Here is an 18,865-nt window from a genome sequence, read left to right as displayed (position 1 = left end):
CACCAATTTGAAACCTAGTTCTTCGGGATTTCCTGCCCTTAAAATGGAAAAGTTGGTAAAAAAAAATAAAAATTATTTACCACCCCTATTTCAGTCGCTCGGAAATCTGAAGAACGAAAGGCCGATTTTTCCCTTCCAGTTTCTGCTTTGTGCTTTAGACACACTGAGATCTTTATCACTTGAGCGCTTGAACCAGTAGAAAAAATGGAGGTTAGGCAAAAGGGAACCAGATTAAGAAAAAAACGAATGAGAAAATGGCGGGTGTTTGCAACTGTGAGAACTTTTGACAGAGATGTTGTTACGTTCCCTGTACCGTAAATTTGTTCGATTCTATAAATGCAAATGACGAATATGTGATCGATGTGGTAAATGTAAAATTATATGCTTCATAGATAATCCAATGCTTAAAATTAGAAACCTATTTTCTTTTTCTGAATATTGGCATCAAATTCAATGTTTTTCAATCTTTTTTTTTTACTTTAACTTAATATCCTGCTTTCAACAGCAATATATAGAATAAATTTCCTTCCAACTATAGAATGTTTTTGTATTGATTTTTTTGTTCTAAAAGATGATAGCAAGGTCACAGAAACTAAAATAAGAATTAATGCAATTGAAATTAATATGATGGTATTGAATGCTTCTATAGTTTTGCATGTGATAAAGACTGCCAATACTCCAATAACTAGTCAGGATAATATCTACACTATATTTGTAAATATTTAATATATTTAGATTTGATTTTGTGTGACTCTAACACATTCTAATTATCACATTTGCATACTTGAAAATTACATGGGGTAAAAAAGTGTTTTCATGTACGCAAATGCACACCTTTTGTTCTCTTGGGTGTTTCAAAATTGTACAGGTTCCCAATATTATAGATCAACAATATTTATGATTCTCCTACAGCGTTTTTAGAAGAGACGTTATATCCATCCCTGGACTACCACATAATAAAACTGAATGCAACATAAGACATAGGTAATTTCAGCTGAATTTAGATCTGCTGCTTTCAGTTTTACTATGAGACAGTCCAGGGGTGGATATAATGCCAGTGATAGTAACCCTTGGAGTATCGAGGATGGAATAAGGATAACCTGTCAAATTCTTTCAAATTGTTTTGTTTCTGTGAAAAAATGATTTTCAACATTGAAATTATAACCATTTTCATTGCAGAAAAACTTCGGAGAGCAAACCTAAATTGGCACGTACAATCTCAACAGCTGTGGACACAAAATGCGAGAAAACGCCAGAGAAAAAAAATAACAAACCGAAGGATGTCCTAATTCAGGAAGAAAAAAAAGAAGAAGGTGCCGTAAAGAGGAAGATATTTGTGAAATATGCTCGTGCCGTCGGTCTGATTGCCAGTCTCATCATCTTCATAATTTTCCTAGGTTACCAAGGAGCTAGTGTAGGTGCAAATATCTGGCTCAGTCTTTGGACGGATGATAAAGATCTCGCGAATCAGTCTAATGCTAATACCACAGAGTATCAGGACAAGAATTACATGTATCTCGGAGGATACGCTGGATTTGGAATTGGGCAAGGTAAAATGAGGGTTACATTTTCCCTGGGAAATATGCTGGATTTGGTGTTAGGTAAAGTAAAATGAGGGTTACATTTTCCCTGGGAAATATGCTGGATTTGGTGTTAGGTAAAGTAAAATGAGGGTTACATTTTCCCTGGGAAATATGCTGGATTTGGTGTTAGGTAAAGTAAAATGAGGGTTACATTTTCCCTGGGAAATATGCTGGATTTGGTGTTAGGTAAAGTAAAATGAGGGTTACATTTTCCCTGGGAAATATGCTGGATTTGGTGTTAGGTAAAGTAAAATGAGGGTTACATTTTCCCTGGGAAATATGCTGGATTTGGTGTTAGGTAAAGTAAAATGAGGGTTACATTTTCCCTGGGAAATATGCTGGATTTGGTGTTAGGTAAAGTAAAATGAGGGTTACATTTTCCCTGGGAAATATGCTGGATTTGGTGTTAGGTAAAGTAAAATGAGGGTTACATTTTCCCTGGGAAATATGCTGGATTTGGTGTTAGGTAAAGTAAAATGAGGGTTACATTTTCCCTGGGAAATATGCTGGATTTGGTGTTGGTAAAGTAAAATGAGGGTTACATTTTCCCTGGGAAATATGCTGGATTTGGTGTTAGGTAAAGTAAAATGAAGGTTACATTCTCCCTGGGAAATATGCTGGATTTGGTGTTAGGTAAAGTAAAATGAGGGTTACATTTTCCCTGGGAAATATGCTGGATTGGGTGTTAGGTAAAGTAAAATGAGGGTTACATTTTCCCTGGGAAATATGCTGGATATGGTGTTAGGTAAAGTAAAATGAGGGTTACATTTTCCCTGGGAAATATGCTGGATATGGTGTTAGGTAAAGTAAAAAGAGGGTTACATTTTCCCTGGGAAATATGCTGGATTGGTGTTGATAAAGTAAAATGAGGGTTACATTTTCCCTGGGAAATATGCTGGATTGGGTGTTAGGTAAAGTAAAATGAAGGTTACATTCTCCCTGGGAAATATGTTGGATTTGGTGTTAGGTAAAGTAAAATGAAGGTTACATTCTCCCTGGGAAATATGCTGGATATGGTGTTAGGTAAAGTAAAATGAGGGTTACATTTTCCCTGGGAAATATGCTGGATTTGGTGTTGAGTAAAGTAAAATGAGGGTTACATTTTCCCTGGGAAATATGCTGGATATGGTGTTAGGTAAAGTAAAATGAGAGTTACATTTTCCCTGGGAAACATGCTGGATTTGGTGTTAGGTAAAGTAAAATGAGGGTTACATTTTTCCTGGGAAATATGCTGGATTTGGTGTTAGGTAAAGTAAAATGAGGGTTACTTTTTTCATGGGGAATAATGAGGGTCACAAATACCTCGAGCGATATATGCAGGACTTAGTGTACAGCAAGGTTGATTAAGAATTTGATGTACCATCCTCACTGTATAAGATGTTGCTTGAGTTGAACTTTTCAGATCAACCATATTTTATGAAAACCATGATAAAGTACTCTACCCCAGTTAGCTGCATGATGAATAGTTTTTCTTTGTTTCTTAAGATTTTTTAAATTTGTCAGAAATTAAGACCAAAAGATGGTGATGGTTATTTATTATTATCAATATACAAATATAATACCAAATTTTTCCTAACCAAGCTTTAACAAAACATTTACTGGTAAATAATTTTTTTCTCTGAATTTTTGAGCCACTTGAAATTTGATCAGAAAATCGTGAAGGTTGAGATTACAACGCTTTAACCTCCATACCTGTTGGATCTTTTGAAGAGTTGATTTTTAATTTTTGTCATGTACAGCTCTTCTTATCATGATATACTCCCTGCTGGCATCACTGTGTCAGGTCCGAGCGGCCGGGAAGCTCCACCTCGGAATGCTGGAAAGGATCATGAAGGGACCAATGTCCTTCTTCGATACAACTCCGATCGGTCGTGTGGTGAACCGATTCTCCCGTGACATTGAGACCATTGACAGCATCCTACCTGGAACTATAAGGTTCTTCATACAACAGTCGTTTGGGACTCTGGCCACCTTCGTAATCATTACCTACAGTACTCCAATCTTCGCTAGCGTCATCATACCGCTATTTATAGTTTATTACCTGGCACAGGTAAATACTTTTGAACGAATTGGTCAATGCATGGGATATTAGGCTACCAATTTTATATTAAGTTTAATGGCTACCAAGTTTATTTGAATTAGATATAAGGTCACCTGGCCATAGCTAGATCATGATGACTTATGTCCGTTGTAATCAGTTGTTCATCGTCTGTGAACTTTTCCTGTGAACTTTTCCTTGTGGACACAATAACTTGAGTAAATATTCACCGATCTTAACGAAACTTTGTGTGCAGACTTACATTGGCATAATCTCGCATAAATTTGAAAGTAACCTAGAGACTTATTACCATTTGTAATGATTAATTTGTTTTACATAGTCAACACAACTTTAGATATTCACTTGAATGCTCAATGAGATTATGTGCTATCTAAAATCTATAAATTTTGGGAGTGTTTGAAAAAAGAAATTTTGTCAAAATATTGATGAAATATCCTGAGGACGATAGCTTTGTATCATATGTCATGATCAGAGGACCATGATCAGGAGTGCATGGGCCTCTTGTTTAGTTTAATGACCTTGAACTTTACCTTTGAAGGTCACAGGGATGAAAAATATGAATAGCAATTTATAATAAAGGAGCTGGAAACTGAAATTGTGTCAACTACATTCTGGAATGTAATTTTTGTTGAGACATAATAATTTTTTTCCTCAGGCGGTCAATAAGGTCACAGTATGTGGTTATATACATGTTCAGGTACTATAAGACCTTGCTTCTTGACAGCATGGCTGGTACTATCTGCTTCACTTCACTAAAACTTGAAATTATATAGAAATTGTGTTTGATTTTATTATTACTGTTATATATGTTTTATTTTGCAGCGATTTTATGTTCCAACATCCCGACAGCTTCAGAGAATTGAGTCGATCACTCGGTCTCCAATCTACACACACTTCAGTGAGACCATTGCGGGTGCTCATACCATACGAGCCTATGGGCAGCAGGAACGCTTCATAGACACCTCAGTACAGCGTGTGGACAAAAACATTCTATATTACTTCGCCAGAATAGCCTCTAATAGGTCTGTCTATTTTTAATCAGCAACAGTTTATATACATAACCAGAAATAATCGATTCACGAGGGTCACAAAAGGGATATTTTTGGATTGCTCATTACTATAAGTTATAATCACAACACTGCTTTCATATAGGGCTTTTATACCCTTTGAATATTTCAGTAATGTTTTCATATTTCAATATCTACCCAGCGAACAAATATTTGAATATTTGGTAACACTCCTACAAAAAAAATAAAATAGATTGACTTTGTGGAGAATTAAAAATAAATGGAAATATGCGAAAAGCCATGTATATGTCATTCCTATTTTTTTTTGCACAGGTGGCTAGGAACTCGACTGGAATTTGTGGGTAACTTAATAGTCTTTTCTGCTGCTCTGTTTGCTGTTCTGTCTAATGATGTCAGCAGTGGAACTGTTGGTCTGTCTGTGTCTTATGCCCTCTCAGTAAGTATTAAAATGTGTCAGTCTGTGTGCTATGTTTTAAGGGGCCAAATGAATGGCCAAATTAACCGAACAGTTTTTGGATCAATTTTGTTTAAATTTGATCTGTTGATGTAAAATATGGAAGCGTATAATTTGACACATAACATATAAAGATGAAAATTTGGTTTCGTTTGGGCCGAGTGGTTAAGATGTCTCGACATATTACCACAAGCCCTCCACCCCTGGGCCTAGAGCTCAAATCGCACGTTGGGCAGTTGCCAGGTGTAGACTGCTGGTCGATGGTTTTTCTCTGGGTTCTCCAGCTTTCCTCCACCAGCAAACCTTGCACATCCTTACATGACCATGGTTAATTAATAGGATGTTAAACTAGTAAAACCATTTACTAAATGTATCTTTGTCCTAAAAAATCTGTCAGTGTCCTACAATTAATTGTCTATTTCCTACAATTAACTATGTGCTACAATATTAAATGGGTCCTACAATTGATTATGTATGTCTTACAACTGTCTGTTTCAATTACTGTCTGAATTATCAAGGAGATTTAAGCTTTAACCGTGTGTTTTTCAGATTACCTCAGCACTTAACCTGTTGGTGCAGCAAGGTAGTAACTTGGAGACCAACATTGTGTCAGTGGAGCGTGTCCAGGAATACGCTTCCATAGATACGGAGGCTGAATGGGTGTTGCCCTTCAGACGACCTCCACACGACTGGCCACAGAAAGGTCACGTTAGCTTTAATGACTACAAGACACGATACAGGCCTGGCCTTGATCTTGTACTCCGGGGAGTTAACTGTGAGATTCAGGGTGGAGAAAAGGTAAGGATTTCTAAGTAAGGGGAGTTAACTGTGAGATTCAGGGTGGAGAGAAGGTAAGGATTTCTAAGTAAGGGGAGTTAACTGTGAGATTCAGGGTGGAGAGAAGGCGAGGATTTCTATGTAAGGGGAGTTAACTGTGAGATTCAGGGTGGAGAAAAGGTAAGGATTTCTAAGTAAGGGGAGTTAACTGTGAGATTCAGGGTGGAGAGAAGGTGAGGATTTCTATGTAAGGGGAGTTAACTGTGAGATTCAGGGTGGAGAGAAGGCGAGGATTTCTATGTAAGGGGAGTTAACTGTGAGATTCAGGGTGGAGAGAAGGCGAGGATTTCTAAGTAAGGGGAGTTAACTGTGAGATTCAGGCTGGAGAGAAGGCGAGGATTTCTAAGCAAGGGGAGTTAACTGTGAGATTCAGAGTGGAGAGAAGGTGAGGATTTCTAAGTAAGGGGAGTTAACTGTGAGATTCAGGGTGGAGAGAAGGCGAGGATTTCTAAGTAAGGGGAGTTAACTGTGAGATTCAGGCTGGAGAGAAGGCGAGGATTTATAATTAAGGGGAGTTAACTGTGAGATTCAGAGTGGAGAGAAGGTGAGGATTTCTAAGTAAGGGGAGTTAACTGTGAGATTCAGGGTGGAGAGAAGGCGAGGATTTCTAAGTAAGGGGAGTTAACTGTGAGATTCAGAGTGCTGAAAAGGTGAGGATTTCTTAGTAAGGGCAGTTAACTGTGTGATTCAAGGTGGTGAAAAGGTGAGGATTTCAATGTAAGGGGAGTTAACTGTGAGATTCAGGGTGGAGAGAAGGCAAGGATTTCTATGTAAGGGGAGTTAACTGTGAGATTCAGAGTGGAGAGAAGGTGAGGATTTCTAAGGAACCTGAAATGATCATTCATTTGATTAGTCAGACTGGGTTGCTTATTAATAATAAATTATTTTAACAAAACATTTGCTAAACTGCCTAAATAATAAATCTTGAAATTGTTATCAAATGTAGACAGCTAGTGGAAAATATATTTTCTTTATACCCAATTTGATATTTTTGCATTCAAAATGAATCTTGTTTGATAATATCATGATTTTATGATGCTAGGTTGGAATTGTGGGTCGAACTGGAGCTGGGAAATCATCCTTGACTGTAGCTTTGTTCCGCCTGATTGAACCTGCTGGTGGCTCCATTGTGATTGATGGTCAAAGCATTGCCAATATGGGCCTTCATGACCTCCGGTCAAAATTGACCATTCTCCCCCAGGTGAGTCTACCTTCCAAGATCTTTGGTTTAAACTGACCATCTCTCCTATAATCCTCTACAATAACTGGTCAAAACCGACAATCCTATCTCAGGATGGTTTGTCCTTAAGACCTTTTTGGAGAAACTGACCTAGCATTCTCTTCCTGATAAGTCTGGCCTCCATGCTCTGTTCATGGGCAAAGATGACCATTATTCTAGTTTGCCTTCTAGTACTTGCTTTGTTACTGTCTTGTATTTTAATTTTTTTCACAGTATCCTTAGTAAATATTTGCTTTTCTTTGACAGGATCCTGTACTGTTTTCCGGTACCCTTAGAATGAATCTGGATCCATTTGATATTTACACCGATGACCAACTATGGAAGGCCATTGAACTTTCTCATTTAAAGAAGTTTGTGTCTGAACTTCCCGATGGTCTAATGCATGAATGTGGAGAAGGAGGAGAAAACTTGAGGTAAAATTTATTTCAAAAACATCTGTACGAGTAATTGATGATATAAAACCTTGAATTGAAATGACATTATCATTATGTTTAAAACAACAAGAGAGAATACTACAAGCCAACTCCCAAGAAAGAAGCTTGTGCTTTCAAATATGAATATACTGCTGGAGCTGCCATTTAGGTCAGTTATCACATTGTTTGCCTGGTACTGCCTTACCGCGTACACTTGCACAATCAAGTCAGTTGTGACAATAATAGGAAACTTATTCATCTTATTCTATATCTATATTATATATTTCCTTGGGATGATAGTTACATGATTTCATGGGATATTGTTTTAATCGTAAAAATAAAATCCACAAAAAATAAGTGATATAAAGTGTAATAAGAATGGATAGGGAATATCTCTGGATACACCAGTTGCAGTCTTCAGTTAAGGCTAGGATTCCAGTCGTTCTTATTTAATATAGGTATCAACCTCTTGTTTCTGACTATAATAGTAATTAATATAATTGGACACTTTTGCTTGTTCTAGTGTGGGACAGAGACAACTGGTTTGTCTGGCCAGAACACTCCTGAGGAAGACTAAGATTCTCATCCTCGACGAAGCTACGGCAGCTGTTGACATGGAAACTGATGATCTGATTCAGAACACGATCAGGACTGAGTTCAAAGATTGTACCATTCTGACCATCGCTCACCGACTCAATACCATCTTGGACTATGATAAGTAAGTTATCAACAAATTTTTATCTATCGGTTGTCCTTGTCTTTCTGGAAAATCTGTTGTTTTAAACAAAAATCTCTGAAATATCTTTCTGTTTTCCATTGAATATGGCTTTAGAGAAAGAGGAAATATTTCTCTCTACTATTGCTAACTTTATTAATATTGAATCATGAAATCAGACACAATAGAACTACCTTTGACTATGTTTTTTCTTTGCAGTTTCATTCTGCATGCATACATGTATATGAAGGTACCTGGTCATTTATGTCTAATAGGTATCCCTAGTTTAAATACAGATCCTTATTACATGTATCACTACGTTGGATAAGAGGATCTGAGAAAATCCCATTAGGGGTCACGTCAAGATGACCTTTTGAAATGGCCAATCAAATTGGCACTGCCAGAATCTTGACTGGGGACGAAATAGTTGCAAAAGCTGTTCAAGTTATTTTCGTGTATGTAACTATCTCGCCCGAGGTATACTACAAAGCTAATTGTATATGTATACTGGGGCAAAAAGACGCTTTTAATTGATGTTGTAAGGTGTAGAAACTGCATTTGCTCTGAAGTACGTGGTATAAAGGTCATCTGGACGTGACCCCATATAGGATATTGTCAGATCCTCTATTGAACGGAGTGGTTATAAGGATCTGTGTTTTAATCAGATTAATTGGTGTAATAGGTATCCCTATAGTTTAAACACAAGAAATCTCAGATTTTAAGTTGTTAAGAATAATTGAAACTATAACATAAATCTTTAAAAAAAAACTATATCCAAGGCTGCAGTTTTATTGGCTAATGAAAGGTCATCTATTAACCAATGCAATTCACTGTAGACATCACATATCATAGGCTGGGTTTGACTAGATGTTGTGACCTGAGTATGGGATATGCAAATTGAATGACTAGATTGCAACCCGAGTGTTGTGTAACTTGGTCACGAAAGCACTTGCCACTTTGCCGGGAAATGAAAGGGTGTCGATCGTGACGTCACAAAGTGGCAAAGGAAACCTGGAAGTGAAGTGTTTAAATGATGAAAATAACTTTTGATATCAAATGTATTGATTTAACATGCAGAATATGAAACTTGCATGGAAATAAAAACATGCTAACCGAATTTTTAGTAAAAGATGGGCAAATTCTTTAGAATGATTCACTTTCTAAAAAGTCACTGATGAATAATCCTAAAGCCAGCACTTGTGTGTAGTTTTCGACGTTTCATTTGTAATTTAGATTAATCACACTGCGCACACGTTAAGACACATTTACTGGACACTCGAGTGACCAAATTGTGTATTGTAAAGATTTGTATTTTAATCAAGCTCCTCCACTTTTCCCTCGTTTAGGTTTTAGCCAATTGTACCTTAATTATCAACGTTAATTTCTTTTTTTCAGGGTTATGGTTCTAGATCAGGGACTCATCAGAGAGTTTGACAGCCCAGATAACTTACTGAAGGATAAATCGTCAGCCTTCTACAGCATGGCCAAGGATGCCAACATTGTGTCATAGAGCTTCAAGAAAACAGGGTGATGTTATTATTATCGAGAGACTCCATTCACAAATGCCAGCTTTTCATTCGAAAATTCTGAAAGGACAGTCCGTAAAACTTACTTATTTTGTCTTTATGTGTTGAATGTTAGCGTTGATGCATGACATATACCTATAAGTACAGGTAAAATAAGATGTGTTTGTGTGTCAGTTGAAAAAATCAATTACTGTATTACTATAACTAAAAATGCAGGTGAAGCATTGAATGAAAAATCATGTGATCACATTGGTGCCATTTATAGAAGAAGGTGAGCTGAATGAGGAATTAGGACTAAGCTAGGATAATAGAATTGCAAGATTTGAAATTTTTTTGTTTAAACGTTATATGAATAGTTTCATGCACATAATTTTATATTCAATAACAAATGCATGTACAAACATATCACTTTTTATCTCAAAATTGTACGACTGTATTTGACCAGGTAAAATATTTTACCTGTTTATGAATAAGCCATTGTCTCTTATGTCGTACACTCAGGTACTAATTAAATATTCTATATAGCATAAACAGATAAAAATTAATATCAATAGTATATCAATCATACATTTGTACAATGTATGTATGTAGAGTTGAATTGTGTTTCGGAGTTATTAATATTATATTGTGGTACATATTCTGTAATTGCATATTACAGAGTTATCTGCCCTTATGGGTAGGTATTGATTATGAAGAACCACATGTTTGTGAGGTTAACATGATAATACTATACAGAGACTTTCGCTCACAAAATAATGACGTCACAATAGATACCTATATACCCAAAAGGGAGGAAACTCTGCAATTTGTAAAGATGAATATATCGATCTTAATGTAAGAAATAGTTTATGTAATCCTGTGTTTATCACATTATCTCTAATTTTATAACTACATTTGGTTGCAAAGTGGCTCAAGCTGCAAATGACATTGTTATCAATTTTTAACAATTTAAGGTATTGTAAGCTATTGGGTCAGCTAGCACACATCAATATAATTAGAATATGGTTTTAAAACTTCCTTTTTTTAGGTCATCTGACCCGAAGGGTCAGGATGACCTATAGTCATCATGTTTCGTCCGTCGTCGTCCGCCGTGCGCCGTCCGCCGTGCGCCGTGCGCCGTCCGCCGTGCGTTAACTTTTCACATTTTGAACTTCTTCTCAAGTTCTACCAGTGCAATTTGGCTGAAACTTGCATGAAATGATCCTGACATGGTCCCGACAAAGTGTTGTTATTTTTCGGGTCGATCCCAAATCAAAGATGGCCGCCACAGCCGCCATCTTGAAAACACATTTTGAACTTCTTCTCAAGTTCTACCGGTGCGATTTGACTGAAACTTGCATGAAATGATCCTGACATGGTCCCGACAAAGTGTTGTTATTTTTCGGGTCGATCCGAAATCCAAGATGGCCGCCACAGCCGCCATCTTGAAAACACATTTTGAACTTCTTCTCAAGTTCTACTGGTGCGATTTGGCTGAAACTTGCATGAAATGATCCTGACATGGTCCCGACAAAGTGTTGTTATATTTCGGGTCGATCCGAAATCCAAGATGGCCGCCACAGCCGCCATCTTGAAAACACATTTTGAACTTCTTCTCAAGTTCTACCGGTGCGATTTGGCTGAAAATTGCATGAAATGATCCTGACATGGTCCTGACAAAGTGTTTTTATTTTTCGGGTCGATCCGAAATCCAAGATGGCCGCCACAGCCGCCATCTTGAAAACACATTTTTGAACTTCTTCTCAAGTTCTACTGGTGCGATTTGGCTGAAACTTGCATGAAATGATCCTGGCATGGTCCCGACAAAGTGTTGTTATTTTTCGGGTCGATCCGAAATCCAAGATGGCCACCACAGCCGCCATCTTGAAAACACATTTTGAACTTCTTCTCAAGTTCTACTGGTGCAATTTGGCTGAAACTTGCATGAAATGATCCTGACATGGTCCCGACAAAGTGTTGTTATTTTTCGGGTCGATCCCAAATCAAAGATGGCCGCCACAGCCGCCATCTTGAAAACACATTTTGAACTTCTTCTCAAGTTCTACCGGTGCGATTTGACTGAAACTTGCATGAAATGATCCTGACATGGTCCCGACAAAGTGTTGTTATTTTTCGGGTCGATCCGAAATCCAAGATGGCCGCCACAGCCTCCATCTTGAAAACACATTTTGAACTTCTTCTCAAGTTCTACCTTTGGGATTTGGCTGAAACTTGCATGAAATGATCCTGACATGGTCCCGACAAAGTGTTGTTATTTTTCGGGTCAATCCGAAATCCAACATGGCCGCCACAGCCGCCATCTTGAAAACACATTTTGAACTTCTTCTCAAGTTCTACCTTTGGGATTTGGCTGAAACTTGCATGAAATGATTCTGACATGGTCCCAAAAAAGTGTTGTTATTTTTCGGGTCGATCCTAAATCCAAGATGGCCGCCACAACCGCCATCTTGAAAACACATTTTGAACTTCTTCTCAAGTTCTACCGGTGGGATTTGGCTGAAACTTACATGAAATGATCCTGACATGGTCCCGACAAAGTATTGTTACATCTCTGGTTGATCCCAAATCGAAGATGACTACCATGACACTATATCTAAGTAATTTCCTATATGTTAAGGCCCTTGGGCCTCTTGTTTGAAATAAAATTTGTTGGAAGAAATTGAAAATTATCCTGACATGATCCTGACAAAGTGACACTATATATAATTAATTTTACTATTGTCAAGGTAGTCAGATGACCGTTAAGGCCCTTTGGGCCTCTTGTTTTTTTTTTAGGTCACCTGAGACGAAGTCTCAAGTGACCTATTCTTATTGCCTTTTGTCCCTCGTCGTGCGTTGTGTGTTCATAAACAATTTACATTTTCTACTTCTTCTCAATAACCGCTGAAGTAATTTCAATGAAATTTTGCACATACCTTTCAAGGCATAAGGTCAATCAAAATTGTGAATTATATGGTCCCCACCCTCCAGGGGGCTGTGCAAGGGGCCAAAAGGGGCGAAATTGATTTTCAAATAACTTCTTTTCCACTCACAGATGTGGTAGAATCAAATACTCTTCATAGATAGAAAGGTTTTAAGGCCCTCTATACAAATTAAGAATTACGTTATGTATATGACCCTGGAGTCTCAGGTTTCCCCCTGGGGAGGGGGTTTATTTTACTATAGTTTATATAGTGAAAACACTTTTTGGAGCATTATTTGGTCATTTATGACAGAAAATTAGACAAATGTTATCAGAATTATCCCTATGAGATGGCCATTGAATCCAATTAACAAATTTTCCATGACTGATCCCCAGGGACCTTAGGGGTGGGGCCAAAAGGGATCAAATAGGCTAAAACTTCAAAAGTCTTCTTCTGAAATTCTGGAAATGGTAGAATCAAATACTATTCATAGATGGAAAGTTCTTAAGGTCCTTTACAAGAATTGTGAATTATATGAACCTGAGGTCTCATGTTTCCCCCTGGGGAGGGGATCAAATTTACTATGATTTATATAGGAAAAACACATTTATGAACGTTATTTGCTTATTTTTCATAGCAAAATTAGTCAAACTTGGTAAGAATTATTAGCAAAATGGCTAAAATTTCAAAAGTCTTCTTCTGAATTCACAGATTTGATGGAACCAGTTACTCTTCATAGATTAGAAGTCTTAAAGCCCTTTAAAAAAATTGTGAATTTCATGGGCATGGGATCTGAGATTTTCCCCTTGGGAGAGGGTCATATTTTATATAGGAAAAACAAATTTATGAACATTATTTGTTTTGTTTTCATAGGAAATTAGTCAAACTTGGTTAGAATTTTTAGCCTGAGATAGCATTTTAACATCATATCCATATTGGTCCTGGTTGACCCTCAGGTGCCAGAGGGGCAGGGCCAAAATGGGTCAAAATGGCTGGTATTTCAAAAATCTTCTTCTGAATTCACAGGTTTGATGGAACCAAATAATCTTCATAGATTAAAAAGTAAAATTTATTAAATCCCTAACACTGACTGACTTCTAGTTTGGTTTTGTTGTTTAACATTGCAAAGCAAATTGGAATTTAAAGCATAAATTTTGGTAACATAATACACTAACTATCAAAAAGAAAAAAGAAAAAAGAAAAATACTAATACGAAGGTTCAACTTTAAAGTTAATTCTAATTCGTTAATACTTTAGACAGATTTGAACCAACTTTGCAATGCTCTTTCTGTCAGCACTCAGATGACCGTCACGGCCTCTTGGGCCTGATCTTGTTTTTGATATATATCACTTTGAGAAACCACTGTGGCCAAGTGGTTCTGTAGTTCCGACAAATTACCACTAGCCCTCTACCTCTTGGTTACATTAGTTACAATCCCAAGTAGGCCAGTTTTTGAATATTTACCCAACTTTCTGTCATGTGGGACTTACTTTTGCAAATTTTTCTATCCAAGTAAATTCAAAAAAGTTTATCTGGAAATTAATATTGGCATCAGTTATATTGGCAGGAATTTCCATTTAAATTATATACATTGTGTGTATTTATATTTTCTCTTGGCAATTAATCACATAAACAACTTCTATTATTCATTACCAAATGATGTGCAAAAAAACCACAAATATATTAAATAAAACAATAGTCACAAACATTTACTGACTTACATAATGAATTAAACACGAATGGATTCACCTTCGCCTACCAAGTGATACCGACATACGTCAATGATTGTAAGGAGAGGAATGAATTATCTTGCATTGACAAATGAAGATGGAATGGATTAAGAGAGACATATTTTGGTTGTATACAAATATATGACACACACTACCCCCTGATCATATTACCTAACTCGATATGTCACGATATCTCACTAAAACACAGTTTTTTAATGTAAAATTTGTATTTACATTGTATTTACGCACAGCTTTATCACAAAATGATAATGAATTTTATTATGCTTGGCATATGTAGCCTTATTTATCTGCATAAACATAACTATTTGTATAACAATTATTTGTTGATTTCTATATTTATAGACTCAATATTATCATGCATTACTATTATATATATGTATATTTATATATTTCATTAACTTCATTAGTTTTGTTTAGGATATTTTTTATTATATAATTATGCAATAATTTTGTTTTTCTGTATTTGCATATCACAGAGTTTTCTGCCTTTGTCAGCAGATATCGATTATGAGGTAATGCATTTATGAGTGTAATGTCATACTTTTCGGATAAAATGACATGAATTCCACTCATAAAATAGTGACATCACAGATGATACCTTCTGGAAAGAGAGGTAACTCTAGTATGCAAAGATGGAATACATGTATCTTCATTTTGAATAACAATTATCACATTACATGATATATATCAATTGTGATGCATGATATGAATAATTATAAGATATTGTATAGAAATATCAGTGTGATTGTATTTTTGTAATGCATAATTAATCTGTGTATAAATAATTGCAATATGATAAAGTCTTCTGTGATTTCCTTAGAACTTCTTTAATTCTTGATTTACTATATTGATTTAAGGTAAGCAAGTTTATTTTATAATCAAATTATACAATTTAATTGTGTATTGTCTTTGTAATTTACATAACTGTTGTGTTAAATTCTGTTATGCCTGTGTTTTCTATGTTATTAGCCTGCTGGCTCTGGGTATTACCTCTGACTTTGAGCATTCTTACGTGATTTTTGTGTTTTTGTACTTATTCCTAGCTGCAATGTGTTGTGTTTTTAGCCAAAAATGAGAATATAGAGAAATCTTGTTTACTAAAAAATCAAAACTTAAAATTTTTCTGAGTAAAATGAGGGTTTAGTATGGACCTTTATCTACAGATAACTTTCAAACTGGTATGTCATGTCGGTGCATCCCAAAAACATAACATTTTTAGGATGGCTTTGTGTGATATTTTGGTTGGAAATTTATGCCAAGTCCCTGAGTTTTCTGTATCCTGTTGATTGACCATTATTTAAAATTGAAGATGCTTAAAGAATGATTTCAAAAATCACTAATGCATGTGATCATGTGTTAATTAACTTCATTATTTTAGATCTAAAATACAGGAATCCTATGGATTCATTCCTAGTTTTTGTGCAGCATAGTGTACATGTATATGGATCATGTAACCTCTATCTTTGTACAACAGTATGCTTGTAGTTGATGATTCCATGCATGGTGCAACATTCAAACTTTGTATTACAGAGTTATCTGCCCTTTCGGGTAGGTATTGATTGTGACATCAGTTGTTTGCAAGTGTAACATCATTCCTTTCAGAGAAAACGACATAACTATGGCTAGCTACTAGCAAGGAAAGCAACTCTGTAATATGCAAAGATGGAGTACAAGACATACACATACCTTAACATTCAAATAAATTAAAGGAATCAACGTCTAGTGTGGTCATCAGAGGTACTCAATCCTTCTATAGGCTCTAGGAGGATACTTAATATACATTACTGTATGAACAGAAACAAGGGAGGTAACTCTTGAATCTATATTTCCTATTTGTGTGTTTATTCTAAGTTAGTTGATGTACATAGTTATAAACTACACAGAGTGTGCTCCATGTGTTGTCAAACCAATCAGATTTGTATCCATTTTCGTAGTTTCTAAACTGACGAGAATAATATATGCTATTTTTGTAGAAAGGACCACCAATAAAAAAAGTATTTCTGATATCAGGGATTTTTGAACAGTGATATGAGTATAAATGATATACAAAGTCTTGTACATGGTCTTTAGTAAAGTTATGAGAAATATAGCATTTCTGTGTTTATTGTTTTTAGATAGTCATAATAATGGTGCGCTTTTTAGGTCATCTGACCTGAAGGGTCAGAATGAACTTAATAGTTATCATGTCCCATCCATTTTATGTACCCGCGTGCAGTTGTACGTCATGCGCCATGCGTAAACTTTTCATTCAAACAACTTCTAATTAATAACCCAGGGTACTCAAATTTGTCCTGTAGCGTGCCAGGATGAAGGGCTACCAAAGTTGTGAAAATGAATGACCTTGACCTAATTCAAGGTCATAGGGATCAAATATACTGAAACCTTTGAATGATTTATTCAATATAACAGAAAGGCCCATTGTACTCATATTTGGCCTGTAGTATGCTGGGATGAAGGGCTACCAAAGTCATGAAAATGAATGAACTTTAACTACTTTCAAGGTCACAGAGGCCAAATATGCAAAAATCTTCTCAATAACCAGATGGCCAAGGGTACTTATATGTGGCCTATAGCATGCTTGAATGAAGGGCTACCAAGTTTGTTCAAATAGTTGACCTTGACCTATCTTCAAGGTAACAGGGGTCAAATGGTAGTACCTTATCTCAACCCCAGGAGGTCCATTTATAGCATGCTGTACTTAGGTGGCAGCCTCTCTACATACATACATTGTACTCATCACACAAATACGTACAGTTATACAACAATGCTAGTCAATAGGGATATATGTTTTAACTGGTAGTGCATTTAAATTTATTTGATAATGAAGCTTTATATATAAAAATTAAAAATAATCTAAATACCAAGTGTATAGTTAACTAAAACATTTATTTCAAGATTATTGGAATACCATATTTTATCCAATATCTTTTCATTAATTTAATTTTTTTACACTGGTTTTTTGCATATATCAGAAACCTGATTATCATGACTATGTATATAAAATACCATGTTACAATGTTGAATAAGTACCTAATCTACATTAATTTTGATTATAATATATACATGTATTATTGGTTAATTCAAGGTTGTGACAGACATGCATTATTTACGCATTGTACAGCTACCGTCAGCTCCACTTCACGCCCCCCCCCCCCTCCCGGGAACCGGTATACATGTTTACCCAGGCTCTACAACAAGCATGTACATGTATCTAATAAGAATGGTACTTATGTGTTTCAAACTCATGAACCTATGTGATTTTTAAACGGTAAAGTATATTTGTTTGTCTTACAAACTTCCATAGAAACAATTCTAAAATCACATATTATATAAAGATACTGCCCCCATTCTCATAAAGCCGTGCAAACACAGAAGGTAACGATTCTGCCCTTTGGCCATCTATCGATGGTCACCTTGAGGCACCTGTATAGCTGGATACTGTGGCTTACCTGTATGTTTGACAAGTTATAATTATTGGACCATGACGCAATATACGATCAAGATAACTTGCCGGGTTGGGATCATAAACTTATTGTGTGTACCGGTAATTAAGAATCAAAACAAACTGAATTGGGTGGGTACTTGTAGGTAGACTAGCCACCAATTAGTGGAGGACGTCATATAGTTTGAAGTGGATTTAATTCTGCATGATCTTTTAAAGACGTTCAGTTTTTAATAAAGAATATGTAATTAAGTTTTTTTTTACGTACAATACTTTTAGAACTTAAAATAGCAAGAAAAATATTATAAAAGTGTATATATTTTAATGAAAGACGATCTACAAGGGTATCGCTAGACAACTGATTGATAGGCACCAAATCTTTTTGTTTAAAAGCTATGTATTACCCGGTATATGATTGTATTACTGATAGCTTATTATAAAAGAAAAAGTGTCTCAAAAGCACATTAGGACTGGTTTTTGCTGCAATTCAAAGTTGTTTTTGACTTGTGAAAATGCTTGATGTAAATGATATATATATTTACCCATAAAACATTTACTTTTGAAAACGTAATATAGACAATTTAAGATAAGAAATGGAAACTACCGATATAAAATTAAATAGACATATACTTAATGAATATAAATCAATCTTTATCACTTTTGCAGTGAAAAGGTTTTATTCATGTATACTAAAACATATTGTATTATATAGTTATATATACTGTACATTAAATTGTAGATGTTGTAATTAAAAAAAAAATATTAAAAATTATAATGATGTATTATTTCAAATTGAACAACTTATTCTTCCCCGATCCCTAACTGTAACACATCACCTTGTCTGTCTTGGTCTCAATGTACCTGGACACGATGTCCACCTGTAGTGGACACCGTGTTCACACGTAGTGCACTC

At 35.8% G+C, this 18,865-nt stretch overlaps 1 protein-coding gene across 1 annotated transcript in view; it reads left to right on the top strand.

Moving 5' to 3' along the window:
* The window catches only part of LOC138317333 (multidrug resistance-associated protein 1-like), a 39,136-nt gene extending 22,536 nt beyond the window's left edge, over positions 1-16,600 (top strand). Inside the window, 9 exon segments of the mRNA XM_069258919.1 lie at positions 1,180-1,550; positions 3,323-3,633; positions 4,465-4,664; positions 4,983-5,106; positions 5,674-5,922; positions 7,004-7,162; positions 7,448-7,614; positions 8,138-8,332; positions 9,725-16,600. Of these exon segments, the coding sequence (XP_069115020.1) occupies positions 1,180-1,550; positions 3,323-3,633; positions 4,465-4,664; positions 4,983-5,106; positions 5,674-5,922; positions 7,004-7,162; positions 7,448-7,614; positions 8,138-8,332; positions 9,725-9,839 (1,891 nt within the window). The 3' untranslated portion in view covers positions 9,840-16,600.
* Positions 16,601-18,865: the final 2,265 nt, after the last annotated feature.

The sequence above is a fragment of the Argopecten irradians genome, chromosome 3 (genome assembly GCF_041381155.1).
Source record: "Argopecten irradians isolate NY chromosome 3, Ai_NY, whole genome shotgun sequence".
Classification (NCBI taxonomy): domain Eukaryota; kingdom Metazoa; phylum Mollusca; class Bivalvia; order Pectinida; family Pectinidae; genus Argopecten; species Argopecten irradians.
This window is presented reverse-complemented; position numbering and strand designations above follow the sequence as displayed.